This window comes from Staurois parvus, unplaced genomic scaffold (genome assembly GCF_062004578.1).
Source record: "Staurois parvus isolate SC_StPar_1 unplaced genomic scaffold, SC_StPar_1.0 ptg001188l, whole genome shotgun sequence".
NCBI classification, from domain to species: domain Eukaryota; kingdom Metazoa; phylum Chordata; class Amphibia; order Anura; family Ranidae; genus Staurois; species Staurois parvus.
Genome location: NW_028318984.1, coordinates 1,166,661 through 1,187,551, shown reverse-complemented (window position 1 = coordinate 1,187,551; position 20,891 = coordinate 1,166,661). Strand labels below are relative to the sequence as shown.

Genomic DNA, 20,891 nt, shown 5'->3' with positions numbered 1-20,891 from the left:
CTACTGGTTAATGTGGCACTTTCCATTGAAAATCAATTATTTACATTTAAGCAGCACATGATATGATATGGTATATCATGATATGATATATTTACGTTAGATTTTGCCTCATTCCCACAGAACAAATGTACATGCACTTTCATTGGGCGAATAGCTATGTGAATTCTTTATAAATTGACCCCCTATAAGCCACAAACCAAAAATTCAGAATTCATTATCGCTATACTTGTATCTGGTTATTGACCCTGAAAGTATTGAAGCAAAAAAATCTACATGATAGGCAAGCATAATTTTCAGGAGGAGGGATCTGCAATGGGAACCTTAATTATTTGTCAAGTGACAGGTTTGCTTTAAAGGTTAAACTTCAAGTGTTATGCAGTAAAGCATGCTTGTTATACTTACGTTGGAACCTAACGGGTTAATCCTCTGCATTGTGTAAAAAGGCTGTTTGATCCTGACTTCTCTGCTCCTCCTCTTGTTCAAATGTCCACTCCTTATAAGACAGACTGAACCATAGCCATTCTGCACATGCTCAGTTTGGTGTGTATTGCTATAGAGGTTTTTTTTCTTTCTTGGGAGAGTACATGTGATCAGCACAGGGCCAATCAGCACTGTCCAGACAGAGGTCAGGGGTTTCACATCCTCCAAGAGCAGAAAGAAAATTCCTTCTACAAGCTTTAACCAGAGCTCTGCTGGACACTGATAGAAGTCACAAGACTGCTCTAACTGCTGATGAGAAAAGGTATATAGCAGTTCATATTTACTAAAATAATTGCGCTACCATGTTCTGTGTACTGTGGGAGACCAGATATAGTGAATGCAGGGTTCTAGGTTTAGTAACACTTTAATTATTTTTTTTTATCAGCAGAAGCAATGGTGCCTACATTGAATGAGAAGTGTCCGTTGTGCTAGTGGCTGCTCTGTTTGTTTAAATCTCCAGTCCTCTGCTCTCCTGCATACCCCCACAATGATGATCTTCAGGTGATGTGGGGGTTAATATGAGCCACTGGACACTAGTCACCGTTTCTACCCCCCCCCTCTTCCTTCATTCATGGAATCTGTACTATCAATTCCAGTAATAAAAAGCACTCTATTGATGCAGGAGGTGGACCCTTTATTCATTCATCTGCTCTCCATTTATTGTTGGAATCTATAGTACAGCTTCTATGAATGGAGGAGGGGCTGGAAAGAATAGACATAGTTGGCACTTTTGACAAATGCCTATGATAGGTCTAGTGGCTCATATTCACCCCCACAGCACCAGAAGATTAATACTGTGGGGGTATGTAGGGCAGAGGAGAGAAGATTTAAACTAACAGAGCAGCCAGAAGCACAAGGGACAGTTTCCATTCAACGCATGCACCGTCCCTTGTGCTGATTTTAAAAAAATACCTAAACTTAAACTTTAAAGTGGATGGAAACTCTGCTAGACAACTTTTAGTTTGTTAGAGCATAGTGTACCATGAAAAAAATAAAAATGTTTGTTCAAAAAAAGTTTTATTTTTTCATTCTTTAGATACATTAGAAGATGGAGTATGCACAACAAACATATATATTTATTTTACACTATGACTAAAAATAGTATATTAGTCCATGACAGTATGCATATGTACAGTATATGATTACTAGCCCTTCGAAAGAGCAGTACTTGGTGATTAAGCTTCACTCTCGTCATAGTTTGCCATTTATTGGGCTTCTCTATAAGCAGGGAAATTACTCATTTGACAAAACGACTCTTGGGGGAGGGGGTGTAGAATTGCACTTTGTCTTCTAATCTGTCCCCAACACATACATGCACAAAGAAAACCATTTTGAACAACTACAGATAAATATTAATTGCCTTATCCCATTTATCGATTCCCCCCCTTCAAATAATTTAATCCCCTATTTAGTTAGTTTGTCTTTTCTGCAATCAGTCAGTTGGACATTGCATGAACATAGCTGTTCTTGCACCATGACCACACATTGTATATACTTCATTTGTCAGCCAACCCATTCCTATTGTGTAGAGGCCACTTCGGAAGGAACCTTTTCCACCACATCCTTTGCTTCTTCCTCAGGTTTAGAAGGTGATTCTTGTGCTGAAACATCACTACAAGGTGTGTCATCTTTAGACTTCTCAACATCTGAAGGGTCTTTAGATGTAGGTTCAATAGGAGGGTCATTTGGCAAAGTCTCCCCTTCGGCCTCTTTTTCTGGTTCCTCTTCTGTTTTTGTTTCCTTTTGACCGTTTTCAGCAGAAGAATCTACTTTCTCGTGTCTTGCAAAGAGAAATTCCCACATGTGTGCACAAGTCATTGGCTCTTTCTTAAGACTTTTGGCCTCTGCTGGAAACAATGGCGCCATGCAGTTATGTATCTGTTCTGCCACTTCCCCCTCCATGCTCTTTAGTTTTTCTTGGTATTCTTGTTGAAGGTCTTTCTGAGTCTATTTAAAACACACAATATTGATCAGTTATATTCCTTGCTTTATATTTATGTCAATGTTATTAAAACTGGCATTTAATTTCAAAAGTGGAAGAAATCCAAAAGCTTGTGAATCTTTTTGGACTGGGTGAATATTCACAACAGATGTGCTTTTCAAATCAGTTGATTTGTTGGCTAATGTATAGTGAATGTGTGGTGAATCCATGATTTCACCCTTTACATTCATTTTTTTTTTGTGTTTTTTGTGTTTTTTTGGGGGGGGAGGGTGCTATTTTTTGTGTGGGTTTTTTTCCTTAAATAGTCCTGTGAGCAATTAATATTTTAAGTGATTGTAAAGGCATATTTCTTTTTGTAAAATAACAAGAATATTATACTACCTACTCTGTACAATAGTTTTGCACAGAGCAGCTCCAATCCCCCTCTTCTTGGGTCCCCCACCGACACTCCTGGCCCCTCCCTTCTGCCAAGTGCCCGCACAGCAAGCAGCTTACTATGGGGGCACCCGAGTAGGCTTGCCCCTGAGCTGCTACTCTGTGTGTCCATTCCTGTACAGTCATGGTCACAGTACAGGAGATGGTCAGAAACTGTGGATAGGATACAGGAGACTGCTGACAGGATACAGGAGACTGCAGACAGGATACAGGAGACTGTGTACAGGACACAGGAGACTGCGGACAGGGTACAGGAGACAACGGACAAGATACAGGAGTATGCGGATAGGATACAGGAGCCAACGAACAAGATACAGCAGTCTGCGGATAGGATACAGGAGACAACGGACAAGATACAGGAGTCTGCAGATAGGATACATGAGTCTGCGGATAGGATACAGGAGACTTTGGACAGGATACAGGAGACTTTGGACAGGATACAGGAGACTTTGGACAGGATACAGGAGACTGCGGGCAGGATACAGGAGTCTGCGGATAGGATACAGGAGACTGCATAAAGGACACAGGAGACTGTGGACAGGAGACTTCGGACAGGATACAGGAGACTGCGTACAGTATACAGGAGACTGCGGACAGGATACAGGAGACTGCGGACAGGATACAGGAGACTGCGGACAGGATACAGGAGTCTGCGAACAGGATACAGAAGTCTGTGGACAGGATACAGGAGACTTTGGACAGGATACAGGAGACTTTGGACAGGATACAGGAGACTTTGGACAGGATACAGAAGACTGCGGACAGGATACAGGAGACTGCGGACAGGATACAGGAGACTGCGGACAGGATACAGGAGACTGCGGACAGGATACAGGAGACTGCGGACAGGATACAGGAGACTGCGGACAGGATACAGGAGACTGCGGACAGGATACAGGAGACTGCGGACAGGATACAGGAGACTGCGGACAGGATACAGGAGTCTACGGACAGGACACAGGAGACTGCGGACAGGACACAGGAGACTGCGGACAGGACACAGGAGACTGCGGACAGGACACAGGAGACTGCGGACAGGATACAGGAGACTTTGGACAAGACACAGGAGACTTTGGACAGGACAGAGGAGACTGCGGGCAAGACACAGGAGACTGCGGACAAGACACAGGAGACTGCGGGCAGGACAGAGGAGACTGCGGGCAGGACAGAGGAGACTGCGGGCAGAATACAGGAGACTGCGGGCAGAATACAGGAGACTGCGGGCAGAATACAGGAGACTGCGGGCAGAATACAGGAGATGGTCAGCCCACACTAACACTGCTGAGCCTGCCTTCCCCACCCAAGCACTGTCGAGCCCTCCTTCCCCGCCTGAGCACTGCAGAGCCTGCCTCCCCCTGTCCGAACACTGCCATGCCCCCTGCTCAAGAACTGCTGAACCCGCCTCCCCCTGCTAGAGAACTGCTGAGCCCGCCTCCTTGCTTAAACCCTGCCTCCCGAATTCCATCCTCTGAAGACAGATGCTGTTGGTGCATCTCTACCTAAAACCCTTACCTAAAATTCTTGGTGCAAGCACCGCACTTGGGCACCTTTTAGCCACAGAGTGCTTTACAGATATACAGCAGTCTGCGGATAGGATACAGGAGACAACGGACAAGATACAGGAGTCTGCAGATAGGATACATGAGTCTGCGGATAGGATACAGGAGACTTTGGACAGGATACAGGAGACTTTGGACAGGATACAGGAGACTTTGGACAGGATACAGGAGACTGCGGGCAGGATACAGGAGTCTGCGGATAGGATACAGGAGACTGCATAAAGGACACAGGAGACTGCGGACAGGAGACTTCGGACAGGATACAGGAGACTGCGTACAGTATACAGGAGACTGCGGACAGGATACAGGAGACTGCGGACAGGATACAGGAGACTGCGGACAGGATACAGGAGACTGCGGACAGGATACAGGAGTCTGCGAACAGGATACAGAAGTCTGTGGACAGGATACAGGAGACTTTGGACAGGATACAGGAGACTTTGGACAGGATACAGGAGACTGCGGACAGGATACAGAAGACTGCGGACAGGATACAGGAGACTGCGGACAGGATACAGGAGACTGCGGACAGGATACAGGAGACTGCGGACAGGATACAGGAGACTGCGGACAGGATACAGGAGACTGCGGACAGGATACAGGAGTCTACGGACAGGACACAGGAGACTGCGGACAGGACACAGGAGACTGCGGACAGGACACAGGAGACTGCGGACAGGACACAGGAGACTGCGGACAGGACACAGGAGACTGCGGACAGGATACAGGAGACTTTGGACAAGACACAGGAGACTTTGGACAGGACAGAGGAGACTGCGGGCAAGACACAGGAGACTGCGGACAAGACACAGGAGACTGCGGGCAGGACAGAGGAGACTGCGGGCAGGATACAGGAGTCTGCGGGCAGAATACAGGAGACTGCGGGCAGAATACAGGAGACTGCGGGCAGAATACAGGAGACTGAGGGCAGAATACAGGAGCCTGAGGGCAGAATACAGGAGATGGTCAGCCCACACTAACACTGCTGAGCCTGCCTTCCCCACCCAAGCACTGTCGAGCCCTCCTTCCCCGCCTGAGCACTGCAGAGCCTGCCTCCCCCTGTCCGAACACTGCCATGCCCCCTGCTCAAGAACTGCTGAACCCGCCTCCCCCTGCTAGAGAACTGCTGAGCCCGCCTCCTTGCTTAAACCCTGCCTCCCGAATTCCATCCTCTGAAGACAGATGCTGTTGGTGCATCTCTACCTAAAACCCTTACCTAAAATTCTTGGTGCAAGCACCGCACTTGGGCACCTTTTAGCCACAGAGTGCTTTACAGATCTAGGGCCATGATACACCTTACACCTAGCCTAATGCTGTCCCCAAAGTTTGCTTTGGAAGCATTCATGAGCAGTACTGTACTGTACATGCAACATAGAGAAGACAGTTAAAGGAAACCTCTGCTGAAACAAATACAGAATTTGTCATTTTCAGCCTCCTTCTAAAAATGCTAGTAGATTGGCTGTTGCCTGTGGCATGCATAGTCAAACCATCTAATTTGTAAGCTTGTTTTATATCAATGACTAAAGCTGGTCAAATGAATTGAAATTCATTCGCTTCAGCAGTGACCAGACGAATTTCGATCCATGTATGGGCAGGCTGGTTGTACACAAGTGGATCTATCATTCCAATTGTGTACAACCAGCCTTCTGGAAATCTCTTTCACAAACAGCACTGCCAGCTATACTGTAGTCTGCAGTGCTGGTCAGTGTATGCTGACAACAGGGAAGTCTCCCCACTGTCTGAATACAATAATTCAGCAGGAGGGATTCCCCCAACCACACTGAGCATGTGAATGCAGGAATTGGGTCATGCATGGCCAGAGTAAGGCTCGGTTCACTCTGCTTGGGATCCGCCTTGTGAGACCCCAAGTCACATGACATGCAAAATCCCATGTTAATCAATGAGAGCTGTGTTAATTGGCACTACTGAAGTTGCTCCGACTTTAGAAAAGGTTCTAAACTGTACTACTTCAAGGCTACTTCTATCCGACTTGTGCCTATAGACTTCAATGGAAGCCGCCTCCAAGTCGGATCCTCATCTATATTGATGTGGTTTGGATCTGACATTACAGGCAGATTACCCAGGTATTCCCTGAAAGTCACTTCAAAGTCCTACCAAAGTAGTACTCTAGTCGCCAGGAAGTCATCTGTCAAAGTCGCACTGTAAGTCGCGTGACATTCAGGTGACAGTAGTGTGAACCAAGACTTAGAAAGTGTTAAAATTAGACTAGCATGCAAAAAGTGCATTTTAAAAAAACTAGGTTCATTGTATTTCTTTCAGCACAGGTTTGGCCTTTAAAAACCAACTAACCATGGTTGCCTAAATCAAACCTGTCAAAACAGAAATAGGTCATCGAACAAGCATGGGCATTTCAGTGGGTGGACACTTAATATGCACATGCTTGTTATGGATCAGTGGCAGCGTCCATATTATTGCTCTGAGAGGTTGCTTTAAATTAAACTAATTTAAAATGTAAATTAAATTGCATATTGTTTTTTTTTTCCTGAAGACTCCATTTTCATATAGTAGATTATATTTCGACCTTTACCCCCAAAGTCAAAAATATTGCTCTATAGGTTGCTCTATAGGTTTTGCAGCTATTTATTTGAACACAAAAATTCTAATGGCGAAGCTGTATTTTCAAATTCAAAATGCTAATTTTGTAGCTCAAAAATTATTTAAAGCAGAATTTTGGCCACACTATAAAATTACATATTTGATGTAGGCAGGACCAGGACAAGGTGGAGATTTTGTGCTAGAATGGGTGATTTGGTGGGGGGATTTGTGTTAGAAGGGTGAATTTCTGTTAGGAAGATCTAATTCGGGGAATGATTTGTGCTAGTATGCATGATTGAAGGGATTTGTGCTAGGAGAGAAAATTTGCAGGGAGGGTTAGTGCTAGAAGAGGGGATTTAGGGGAGGAGTTGTGCTGGGAGAGGGGATTTAGAAGGGGTGGAGAGGATTTATGCTCAGAATGGAAATTTGAGGGGTAGAGAAATGGTTGGGGAGGGAGAGAGTTTGAGTGGGGGGGGGGGAGTTAGTACAGAGCGAGGGGGAATTATTGGGGGGAGAATTTGGACTTGCAGAGGTAAATTATACTTAGGATATAAGCGTGAAGATTAGTGTTTTGGGGGGTGGCAAAGGATTTTTACTCATGCAAAGATCTTTTTTGGGGGGGGACATTTGGAATATTCGCCCTTGTCCCGGCACTGGATGTAGGCTGCCCATACCCATAGGACTGGGCTGTTTGTCTACATACTCCATAGAACATTTTATTCCTGCTGATCCCGCCAGTGGGCACTTTTCTTGAGCAATACATTATTGCACACTGTCACCTTTGCTGCTGCTATAGCTGCATAGATGTTGCCGCCATTGATAGCCCTATCAATGAACAGTCATGCCAAGATTTGGCCACATCTTTTGATTGACAGTGCAATACTCTATTTGCAAGATCTTAGAAAAATGTAAATGATGTAAAAGTCCTGCTCATCCCCTCTCACCCCTTGCAGTAACATCTAACAGGATGCAGTAGCTTGCCAGCTGCATTTATCACTAATAAAGGGGTAAAAGAGAGGTAATCTTTTCAGACATTTAACATGCCAGTGTGCATGTTTTTTCACTCTAGGAGAATAACATTGGAAGCTTTAAATGGACTCCAAAGCTGGGCAGGGGTCTCCAAAGTTTTTAAACAAAGGGCCAGTTGACTGTCCTTGAGACTTTAGGGGGGCCGACCTATGGCCAGTGGGAGTAGAAATTGGCCTAGCGTCTAGTGCAGCAATGAGCAAACTACGGCCCGGCGGACCTTTTAATCCGGCCCGCGGATGTGGCTGTCAGGATGTGTGTAGGCGGGGCAGCGTGACGAACGTGAGGGGAGGGGAGCTAGGCTACTTTCACAGTCCGCCCTGAAGACCGGAACGGCGCGGGAACACGGCGAGAGGAACGCGCGGAGCAAAGGTAAGTGAATTGACACAGGGGGGACTTGGCTTACTACTTGGGGGGGAATAGTACTGTGAGGGATGAAATACTATATGAGGGATGAATTAATATGGGGGATGAATTAATATGGGGAATGAATTACTATAGGGGGGATGAATTACTATAGGGGGGATGAATTACTATATGGGGGATGAATTACTATGGGGGATGAATTACTATATGGGGGATGAATTACTATATGGGGGATGAATTACTATATTGGGGATGAATTACTATATGGGGGATGACTTACTATGGGGGATGAATTACTATATGGGGGATGAATTACTATATGGGGGATGAATTACTATGGGGGGGTGAATTACTATATGGGGGATGAATTACTATATGGGGGATGAATTACTATGGGGGATGAATTACTATGGGGCATGAATTACTATATGGGGGATGAATTACTATATGGGGGATGAATTACTATGGGGGATGAATTACTATATGGGGGATGAATTACTATATGGGGGATGAATTACTATGGGGGATGAATTACTATATGGGGGATGAATTACTATATGGGGGATGAATTACTATGGGGGATGAATTACTATATGGGGGATTAATTACTATGCTTACTATGGGGGAATATTACTATACTTACTATGGATGACACATACACATCATTCATCTACTCTTGGTCCGGCCCCCGGGTCCAATATATGAACCCATTGCGGCCCTCAAGTCAAAACGTTTGCCCACCCCTGGTCTAGTGAGAGTATACAATGCCCTATGTTTGGTGTCAGTGCGAGGAATAGTGCCCCATCATTAGTATCAGTGGAAGGAATAGTGCTCCATCATTGGTGTCAGTGGGAGGAATAGTGCCCTATCCTTGGTATCAGTGGGAGGAATAGTGCCCCATCATTAGTATCAGTGGAAGGAATAGTGCTCCATCATTGGTGTCAGTGGGAGGAATAGTGCCCCATCATTGGCATCAGTGGAAGGAATAGTGCCCTATCCTTGGTGTCAGTGGGAGGAATAGTGCTCCATCATTGGCATCAGTGGAAGGAATAGTGCCCTATTCTTGGTTTCAGTGGGAGGAATACTACCCCATTATTGGTATCAATGGAAGGAATTATGCCTCATCCTTGGTGTCAGTAGAAGGAATTGTGCCCTTTCATTGGTGTCAATGAGAGGAATAGTGCCCCACTGCTGGTGTCAGTGAAAGGAATAGTGGCCAATCGTTTTTATCGATGGAAAGAATTCTTTCCAATCATTGTTGTCAATGGAAGGAACTGTGCCCTATCATTGGTGTCAGTGGGAGGAATTGTGCCCTTTTGTAGGTGTCTGTGGGAGGTATAGTGCCCCATTATTGGTGTCAGTAACAGGAATTATGCCCCATTGTTGGTGTCAGTGGATGGAATAGTGCCCAAGGGCCACATAAAGGCAAGCAAAGGGTCACAGTTTGGAGACCACTGAGTCAGAGGGTCAGACTGGCAGCCAGGAAACTAGCATTTTTAGAAGAAAAGTCACCAATGGCAGTTCTTTACTGCCTACAATACAAGATTCCTTTATAGCACATTACTATAAACAGCGGGCGCTGTTCTGCTCTCTGAGTTCTTTCGAAGACTCAAAGCTCTTTGTTTTTAAAGACATTATTTAATGTTAGAGCAACAAAACAGAGCAAAGATTACATTACAGAGCACATACTCTTTGGCAGGTACTGAGTCATACTCTGATCATATCCATTAAATCCAGGTGTCACTAGCAGATTGCATTCTGATATCTCTATAAATAAAAAGCCTTCATCATAATAGGATGTGTCACAGCCTTCCGCATATTTATGATTCCCTCAATGCTTTAGCAGAGAGGAGAAAATGATTATTATAAATCATAGGAGGGCTGACATAGAAAACCTTTTGCTGGAAACAAGTATAATCACACAGAAAACTAGACTTCAAGGTCAAATTAACAGTTTCACTGCCAATGGGGTTTCAGATCTAAAGCAAGTCAATTCAGTTATGAAAATATTGTGTCCTGATCTCCAATAATGATTTAAAGCAATATCCAGGATATACCGAACTAATCTTAAAAATGCTCTCTCTCACTTCTAGAACCTATATTAACTAACCTGTTTAAGAAAGATCTGTATACTTGCCTATTTTCATGCCGCCCCAGTCTGGTCATGTGATCTCCTCTGTGTCAGCCAGCGCCGGCTGCAGGGGAGAGAGCTCCACAACAGCTGACAATGCCTGGGAACGATGACATCACCTATGGCTTTACTATGGCTCATCCATTGTCAGTGCTCTCTTCTCTCCCTGAAGCTGCTGCTAGCTGATGCAGGGGAGCTGGATCATGTGACCGGACTGGGGTGGACTGAAAATTGGTACACTCCAGTACCAATAGGTATAGGTGTTAGAAAGGGGGAGGGAGCACGCAGAACAATTAATTTATCTAAAATGTCATAAAATTGTATGCCCTTGATCCTGATTCTATAGAATAGTGTATGGTCTATACCAGGGGTGGGCAATGGTGGCCCTCCAGCTGTTGGTGAACTACAAGTCCCATTATGCCTCTGCCTTTGGGAGTCATGCTTGTAACTGTGAGTTTTGCAATGCCTCATGGGACTTGTAGTTCTACAACAGCTGGAAGGCCACAGTTGCCCACCCCTGGTCTATACCAAAAAAAAGGGATCTATTTACAAAACATTCACTGTGAGCATGCCTCAGGCATTTGCACAGCCATAATGAATATTCACTGTAGTATGTGTAGTCTCTTTATTTCTTATGATCGTCAGCTCCATCTAGTGGCCATAATGCATTATTTTGATTATTAAAGTATTTCAGGAAAATACCACATTATGGCTACTAGATGGAGCTGGCAATCATAGGAAATAAACATATTAGACACATCACATCAATTATTCATGACCACTCTGCAAAGCTGAGTTTTTGCTACTTACTGTACATAGCAGCAGAATAGCAGAATGTTCTTAGCATGGCAAACGTGCGCATATTCACGAACTGAATAATTTTGTGAGTTTCCCTTTAACTCCATTTTAATCATTTCGAGCAGCTCAGATCATTCTTCTTTCTATTGAAAGTTTTATATAATTTTTGTAATTAGTTTTTACAGTCATTTGGAAGTATTTTTTTTTTTAACTACATTTTTTGGCAATGACTGCTTTGCAGGTGTAGTATCTACACTATATTGCCAAATGTATTGGGGCACTGCTCCAAATCATTGGATTCAGGTGTTCCAATCACCTCCATGGCCACAGGTGTATAAAATCAAGCACCTAGGCATGCAGACTGCTTCTACAAACATTTGTGAAAGAATGGGTCACTCTCAGGAGCTCAGTGAATTCCAGCGTGGTACTGTGATAGGTTGTCACCTGTGCAATAAGTCCATCCATGAAATTTCCTTGCTACTAAATATTCCACGGTCAACTGTTAGTGGTATTGTAACAAAGTGGAAGCAACTGGGAACAACAGCAATTCAGCCACAAACTGGTAGGCCATGACAGAGCGGGGTCAGTACATGCTGAAGAGTACAGTGTGCAGAAGTCACCAGCTGCAGAGTCAAAAGCTAAAGATCTCCAAACTTTGTGTGGCCTTCTAATTAGCACAACAACAGTGCGTAAAGAGCTTCATGGAATGGGTTTCCATGGGCGAGAAGCTGCATCCAAGCCTTACATCATCAAGTGCAATGCAAAGCATCGGATGCAGTGGTGTAAAGCACGTCGCCACTGGACTCTAGAGAAGTGGAGATGTGTTTTCTGGAGTGACGAATCACGCTTCTCCGTCTGGCAATCTGATTGATGTGTCTGGGTTTGGCGGTTGCCAGAAGAATGGTACTTGCCTGACTGCATTGTGCCAAGTGTAAAGTTTGGTGGAGGGGGGATTATGGTGTGGGGTTGTTTTTCAGGGGTTGGGCTTGGTCTCTTAGTTCTAGTAAATGGAACTCTTAAGGCGTCAGCATACCAAGACATTTTGGACAATTTCATGCTCCCAACTTTGTGGGAACAGTTTGGGGATGGCCCCTTATTGTTCCAACATGACTGCGCACCAGTGCACAAAGCAAGGTCCATGAAGACATGGATGAGCCAGTTTGGGGTGGAGGAACTTGACTGGCCTGCACAGAGTCCTGACCTCAACCTGATAGAACACCTTTGGGATGAATTAGAGCAGCGACTGCAATCCAGGCCTTCTTGTCCGACATCAGTGCCTGACCTCACAGATGCGCTTATGGAAGAATGGTCAAACATTCCCATAGACACTCCTAAACCTTGTGGACAGCCTTCCCAGAAGAGTTGAAGCTGTTATAGCTGCAAAGAATGGGCCAACTCAATATTGAACCCTACGGACTAAGACTGGGATGTTCCCTGGAGTCCTCCCAAAGTGAACAAGCAAAAATATTGAGGGTTTCTGACTGCAACTAACATAAGGACCTGCTCAAACATACAAGGTATAAAAAAAGAAAAGGAAAACTGCACAGGGATGTATTGTAAAAATGTGCTATGCACTCCATGGGTCTCAGGACACTGAAGCTGGCAGGGCAAATTACTGTAGAAAATGAAAGCACTGTTTCAATAAAAAGAAAAGTTTGGGGAGATTCCAGTCATATGACCTTAGGGTTGATTAAGATAGACAGCAGGAATGCAGCGTTCAAATGTGGCCAATCCTGCCTCTGGACACAGCAGCATTCTGTGCTTTGGCTGCCTATAAACTAGACAGTTAGCTGTGTCCAGTTTGTGTGCAGCCAAAACCGCATGAATGAACCCTTAAAGTCACAGGACTGGTCATGGAGCTGCTACATTATGCAGAGGGAACTCTGCATTCCTCTATTGTCTACTTGGTCTGTGACAGGGGTTTTTGGAGGGGACTGCAAGCTAATCTCTTGCCTACTGACCATGGACCCTGGCATATGAAGGGGCTCTGTTCTTTGGGAGGTATGTGCCTAGGGGGACCTTTTACTTCAAGTGCATAATTCAAGTCCACAGGTTCTGAGAACTGGAGGACTAGGATACAGATTTGGGGTCTCTGTGCCAACACCAGTATTGACTGCTTCAACCTCCTCCCCCTAGACTTAGGGACTCTAAGCACATGTTAATATAATCAGCTCAAAACAACCTGATGCTGAGGTATCTTGCTGTAATTTGTCTATTAAGGTGTGATGTATTTATCATCATGTATTTGTCCCATTGTTAATTGAGTTAATTGAGTCATCTATTGTTTCTGTCTGTTGGCTAGTCCTCCTAGAGGTTCCTACAGGGGATTAGTCCGGTGTCAAATTTACCCCCTTACCTATTCAGTGTGGGACGTTTATCCAAATGTGTTTTATTGTTCATTGTCATGTGATGACTGCCCCTATTTCTGAAGTGCATAAAAACCTGTATTTCTGTTCAATAAACTGTTCCAGTTGCAACTAAGCTAGTGTTGTTTAGTCATTGGGTGCAATGCCCAGCTATAATACCTTGGTCCTATGTCCTAGTGGTGAGGAAGCAGTTCTCTGCCAGACGGTTCGTCACAGTCTGCATTTTTCCAATTGACAATAAAATGGGGCCATAATTTATGAAAAGGAGTAGAGTAGGTTGGAGAACAGATATTGTTATCCAATCTTTATTATAACTTATCCACAAAGTCTAGTAATCTGAATGATAGTAAGAATGCAGCTGGTTGCTGTAAGCAGCAAAGACATTTTAATAAACAAGTACATTGACTGGATACTAAAGTGATATGGTGTGGTAATCAGTAGTTGCACATGTGATATATTTGATGGTTCTGATATAGTCTTTATTCACCATGGGCACTTTTACATGTTAAGTTTTGGTCACCTGCTCTCCTTTCTCTCTGATTTTTTGAAGACCCTCAGTCTGTTTTTCTTCTAATTTCTGTTGCTGGTTGTTCCATTTATCAGATACCTAAAAAAAAAAACACAAAATACATAGAGAGTTGTTTGAGGTTGGCCTTGATGGGCTTAAGTCTTTTTTTTCAATGCAGTTATGTATGTAGGTGTCACAGTTACTTACTTATTATGTTCCAGGGCCTCCCCTAACTTCCATGGTCTTTGGCACTTTTGTGTTTTACTAGGAGTATTGTGACCTTGTCACGTGATGGTGTCCTCTATTTAAACTCAAGTGGGATGTTCTATCCACATTTATCCTGAGGCAGTGAAGCTATTTTTGTGCCTATTGCTCCCCTAAGGTATTGACGTTGTTTTTTTGCCCTTTTGCCCCAGCATCACATCCCCCAGTTAAAGTTTCCCCTGTACTTCAAATGATCACCAATGCACCCAAAGCCAAACTCACCACAGCACCCCAGTCAGGACTCTGCACTCACGGCCCAGCTACTACTGCACCCAAAGTTTCCACTGCACACCAGCCTGGTATTTTCTGTTCTGGCAGTCCAGCCGCTGTTGCAGCCTTAATCTCTGCTAGACCCTAATTTTGTCTCTTCTGCACTCGCAGATCAGCCACTGCTGTGTCCACAACAAAAGCTCCCACTGAATCCACAATCCAGCCACTGCTGTGTCTTCAGCCAAAGTCACTGCTGCACCCCAATCTGGTCACCGCAGCATTCCCTTCCCAGCCACCACTGCACCTCCTCTACACCTACAGCCTCCATTGCTCCTCAACTGCCCCACAACCTCGAAGCATCCACAGCCTAAACTGTGCCACAGTCTCCGCAGCAGCCACTGCCAGAGTAACATCATACTTTTCAGAGGCTTCATTGTGTAGTTTGTGGGTTCCACACTTATCTGAATTAGTGAAAAAGAATCTGTTTTGGAGAAAAAAAATGCTGAATGTATTAATTCCAGAAACTGAATGGGAGTGCCAGAACTTTCTTGATCAGAAGTGGCCATGAGCTATATTTGGCCATGAGGGATTGGGAAGGTGCTGCGTGTATGTAAAGGCATGTCTATATGTCCGCACCTTATACCTGCAACTTTTTTTTTCTTTCATATTCTCTTAAAAGATAACTCCACTTTCATGTTGAAAAATAGAAAATAAAATAAAAATAATCAAGTGTATACATTTGGGACACAAGTCATATTGTAATTGAATGTTATTAAAAATGACCTTTCCTTTTCAATCAGCAGCGCTGTAGCTTTTTGTAACATGCAGTATGGCAATCTGAAGGCTTTCTGTGCAGTAGATGTATAGAACACCCCCCAGAAATTTAATTTCCTGTTTGTGTAATTGGCTTATTGATTTTCCCAGAAGTCTGCCCTGAGATACAAGTCAGATTATAGGCATCCTCTGCAACAAAAATGTAATTTTTGGTGAGATACTCCCATAGAGAAATCACGTCTACAGGAACGCATACCTTGCAACGTTACTCATTAGAGCTCTGCAGGTGCAGCAGCTGATTGATGATTATGAAATCACTCCGATACAGATTCACTCTGCACATGGACACAGACAAATAAACAGCTATTTCTTCAGAATATCAAAAGGTAGGGATCTTCAACAACGTTTGTTAACATCCCTGCAATGTGCAAAGATCACCCAGAGGGGAATGTTTTTTTCTCAACAAAAGTGGAGTTTCTCTTTAAAGTGTTTCAACCAAACTGTATTTTTTTAGCACATCAAGAACTGAAGTAAATTCTACTGAATTTGAACTGTAATTTTCTCCTCTGTATTGAGGCGCAAGAGAAATGAGGATTATACTGGGCAACACCAAGTTTGAGCTTTCGCTTATATCCCATCAGCATCATTTTCATTGAAATGGGAAAACCTCTTCATTTACCTCACCACAATTTATCCCTAATTGTATACTTCATGTGAAGTTCCAAACTGGTTTATTACTATTTAGATATGATGGCAAAAACTTTTCAGCAGGCATTTCCAAGTCCAGTACCGCAAACCATAGAAATAGGATAGGGTTCTGGTTTGTAAATTAAATAGTAAAACCCACCATTTGCAAGACTTGCACCACCTCCTGGATGTGTGAGTTGTTTATTTCTTTTTTTAACCTGTACAAACATTAAAAAATTATATATTAACAAGTGTGCAATTACGCCTGAATGTTCAAACTCATCAGCAGCAACAAGTCCACTTTAACGTAACTAAATTTCTAGAATTTCTTCCACCTTATGATTGCGTTCACTGGAGTCTTCCAGCAAAATAGTAGTAGGAAGGAATTCCAGAAAACCAGACTACACTTTTATGCATATTAATTATGCAATAAATTTAAAGTAAAAAAAAAAAAAAATATCCTTTTTAAACTTTTAATCCATTGCAATTGATTCATAATCCTTAAAGGAAATATATAGTAGTTTTGTACATAATGTCTTTATTTATTGTTGGTGTGACAATAATGCGGTCTGGTGAACCCTAAACTGTGTGGAGAAAGGAGGGTAATCATACTACTTAATTTTTTTCAGTAAATTCATATGATGTGAGGATTTCAGCTTCCAAAGCAGTATCTGCATTATTTACTTCAGGGAAGGACCACCAGTGGGTGTAAGCAAGCTGTAAAGCTGTAAACTTGGAGATTGGGTAGTACTAACCCTCTTCTGACATTGGTAATTGCAAAGTATCTTTGCTATCCTTGCCAATTTAACTCCCCAGGCAAAAGAAAATAGGAAAAGTCAATTTCTTGGAAGCACCACTTAGGGATATAGACTTGAGAGTTAGGCTCATCCACCTTACTAAGTGTTTAGTGTCTGCTACCTCCCACCATCAATCCCTCCACTGGCTTCCGCTCACCCAATGGATTAAATTCAAAATACTAACAACAACTTACAAAGCCATCCACAAATCAGCCCCCAGCTACATCACCAACCTAATCTCAAAATACCAACCTAATTGTTCTCTTCGTTCCTCCCAAGACCTGCTGCTCTCAAGCTCCCTCATCACCTCCTCCCATGCTTGCCTCCAGGACTTTTCCCAAGCCTCTACCAACCTATGGAACTTCCTACTCCAATCTTTCTGGCTATCTCCTACTCTGTTTACTTTTAGGTGATGCCTGAAAACACTTCTCTTCAGAGAAGCCTATCCTGCCCCCTCCTAACAACTGTACTTTTATTTTCTCCAACAGCCCTTTTGTATCACTTGACTCTCCCTCTTAGATTGCCAGCTCTAGGGAGCAGGGGCCTCTGATTCCTAATGTATTGAATTGTATTGTAAATGTACTGTCTGCCCTCATGTTGTAAAGCACTGCGCAAACATTAACGCTATATAAATCCTGTGTATTAATATAATAATAATAGTAAAGGTATATAGGAAGTGTGGAAAAATGATCATATCAAAAATATTTACACTACGCACTATAGTTAATAGTAATTTAGACCACGTGCAAAGGGTTGTCTTAAGTTTAGCAATAAGGGAAATTAAATTGTTCTCAATACAACGTTGGATGGGTTATTGGGACAATAATACCCAGATATTGAAAAATATCAACAATTTGCAGTGGAAAAGAACTTGAGTTGTATTCCCACTTTCATGGAATTTTTGTATTTTTGGTTGAACTTTAAATGTGTCATATATTAGTGTTATTCATATGTCTCCCGTGTGGCTTAATTAAAGCTCTGAAGGCTGCAATTGGGCCATGCGCATGTACAATGTATATGTTACAGTACTCAGCTCGGTAATGGATGAGATGGCAGATCTGCGCTTATAGACCGGCGTGTATACCACCACGGCATTCAATGCGAATGCCGCCGGCGGTAGGCCGCGGGCCTGTATCCACATATCAGCAGCATAGTACCACATGGACTTCGTACCGCAAGGCACCAAGCGGTGTGAACTCCGCGTGTAGGCTCATGTATATCTTACAAACCATTACCAACCTGAAACTGTATCTGGATGGATGTGTTTTAATAAAGATCGTATCGGGCCCATCCAGATACAGACTGATGTTTCTAGGGGATGCTTGTACAGAGAATTTACATACCACTAGGAGCTAGGACAGGAATTCTGCTGACCTCAGAGGGCTCATGGGGGAAGGACCAGTGATAGATAATAGGAAAGGCTACGCTCCAATCGGAATGTACATCCTGTGTATAGGCATTCCCCATGCATTGTTCTGTGGGAGGGGATTGACCTTATTCATGAGGGGGGCATGTGTCTGCTTGTAAATAAAAATCGGAGGCTGGAGTTGGATCCGCCTCTTTGTGAATTCCAACAGCAACCTGAGAGTGTCGCCTGATCATTTCTGGGTAACCGAAACTCTATTTCCCCACATCTCAAGATAGGTAACCCAGTTGGAGGGGCAGGAATCGTGGCGTTTAGCTACAGTCGTGGTAAGCGAGATTCGCACAGCTTTATGGGGGATTGCTGCGCATCCAACTGCGAGTACTCACGGTAAGGAGAAATTCGTTCAAAGCGAATTTCCAAGAAACCACATCCAGAGGAAAAGTTATGAATTTTTTGAAGTTCACAGGGAATCCGGAGAAGTGGCCAAATTCTTGTATAGTAGTTAACATTTGCTGTAGGGATGATTGTGGGTCCACTAAATAGACAATCATATTGTCGGCATAAAGAAAGATATTTTTCCTCTATTCCATTAATGACAAGACCCTGGATACTTGAATCAGAGTGCAACATTTCTGCCAGTGGCTCAATGGCCATAGCAAATAGGAGGAGTGACAGGGGACATCTCTGCCTAGTGCCTCTCTGGATAGAAAAGGCTGGAATATATTTAGTATAGGAGTATGATTGTTTTAAACATTAGTTACAACAATCAGTAGCATGGACCATACATTACACAGCTATGGTGTAATTGGTTATATGAGCACATAAGCTCGTACTATATATGGACTAGAAGTGACTACTTGTTGGTGTATTCAATTAGTCTTATATACGTACATAGCTAACACATACACTGATTGACTATAAAGTCCACTAAAAATTGATATTTCAGTCTTAGTAGGGTGCAGGAGGTATGTAATTTACTGAGTGGTCCATAAAAGTTTCAGGGACATCAATGGTGATATCTCCTGGCTCTGGCTTCTGACTCTACTGTTAGAAAACCATGCAAGGGAGGCTCACTCCTTCTGCTGTATTACCTGCAAAAATAAATATATAAAGAACCCAGCAAAGGTTTTCCATAAATGCTAGGTTTCTGGAAAATAAGTTATTATTGCTAGAGCCATGAAGAATCCACCGTATAACCCACCAGTATCCACCAAACACTAAAAACAGTTTGGGGGAGATGTATGGCCTTTACGATAGAACATATAACTCATTTAGAATATTGTTGAAAAGAACTGTAAATTAAAATTAACGGGTTAAATCAAGGGGTTTAATTTACATTAAATAAATGCATGATTTCCCGCTTTCCCTGACATTCCATTTAGATGGAGAAATGTTCAGGAACAGTAAGAGACAAAAATACCTTTCTTGAGCAGCTTTATCCATTGTATTCTTACTCATCGCCTCAAGTCTCTCCAACCGCTTCGTTTCCAACTTCTTCTTCATCAGTTTAGTGTCACTATGAAAAAAACATATCAATGACATGTATGAATTTCTCACAGCCCTCCATCCTGTTTTTCTTTACATTTGCTGCAATTTTCACATCACAACTCTCCATGTCTGAGTTGCTGACGTATGAATCACTGCGGGGGGTTGAATTATATTTGGGTTTAGGCTGCATTGCTTTCCATCTAACAGAGCAATGTTCTGACATACTTGTGCATTTGTTTCTCTGGATCTAACATACACATTATTTTTTATTTGAAATTTAATATTTCACTTTCCTAAGGTTTCATGACTTCAGTTTTATTTATTGTCAGACACATACACCGATCAGCTATAACTTTGGCCACACACCTAATGTTGAGTAGGTCCCCCTTTTGACACCAACACTTTCCTGATCTGTTGAGGCATGGACTTTGCTTGACCTCTGAAGGTATGCTGAGGTATCTGGCACCAAGCCGTCATTAGCAGATCCTGTAAGTTGTGAGGTGGAGCTTCCATTGTTTGGACTTGTTTTTACAGCATTTCCCACAGACTCTCGATTGCATTGAGACCTGGAAAATCTGAAGGCCAAATCAACACCTCAAACTCGTGGGTGTGTTGCTCAAATCATTCTTGAACCATTTTTGTAGTGTGGCAGTGCAAATTATCCTGCTGAGAGAGACCATTGCCATCAGGAAGTATAGTTTTCATGAAGGGGTGTATTTGGCCACCACCAATGTTTAGGTCAATGATACCTGTCAAAGTGACATCCGCATGAATAGCAGGACCCAAGGTTTCACAGCGAAACATTGCCCCAAGCATCACATTACATCCTCCGGCTTACCTTTTTCCCATACTACATCCATTAAATATATATAAACAGAAGATTATCACTCTGTGTATCACCTGAGGCCAGTCACTTCACTGGGTATATGTAAGGGTTTACAACCACTTTAATGTGGGCCTGAATTTACTAAAGAGGAATGTACAACTGCTGGTAGAAATTAATATAATTGGTGCTATTGCAAAGTGGGTTCACACAGAGATTAATAAACTGCTAAAGCATAAACTCATGTTTAGTACATACATTATAGTTTGGGTCCACCTATAGTCCTGTACAGCCAGGCAACAAGCATTCCCTCAG

The 20,891-nt window shown here is 43.1% G+C and overlaps 1 protein-coding gene across 1 annotated transcript in view; it reads right to left on the bottom strand.

The window, feature by feature from the left end:
- Positions 1 to 1,480: 1,480 nt before the first annotated feature.
- Positions 1,481 to 20,891, bottom strand: part of PLCB2 (phospholipase C beta 2) — a 214,294-nt gene continuing 194,883 nt past the window's right edge. Inside the window, exons 29-32 of the mRNA XM_089659782.1 lie at positions 19,686 to 19,781; positions 16,263 to 16,320; positions 14,180 to 14,266; positions 1,481 to 2,427 (exon numbers count right to left, since the gene is read on the bottom strand). Coding sequence (XP_089515908.1) covers positions 1,999 to 2,427; positions 14,180 to 14,266; positions 16,263 to 16,320; positions 19,686 to 19,781 — 670 coding nt within the window. The 3' untranslated portion in view covers positions 1,481 to 1,998. The remainder of the gene's footprint in view (positions 2,428 to 14,179; positions 14,267 to 16,262; positions 16,321 to 19,685; positions 19,782 to 20,891) is intronic.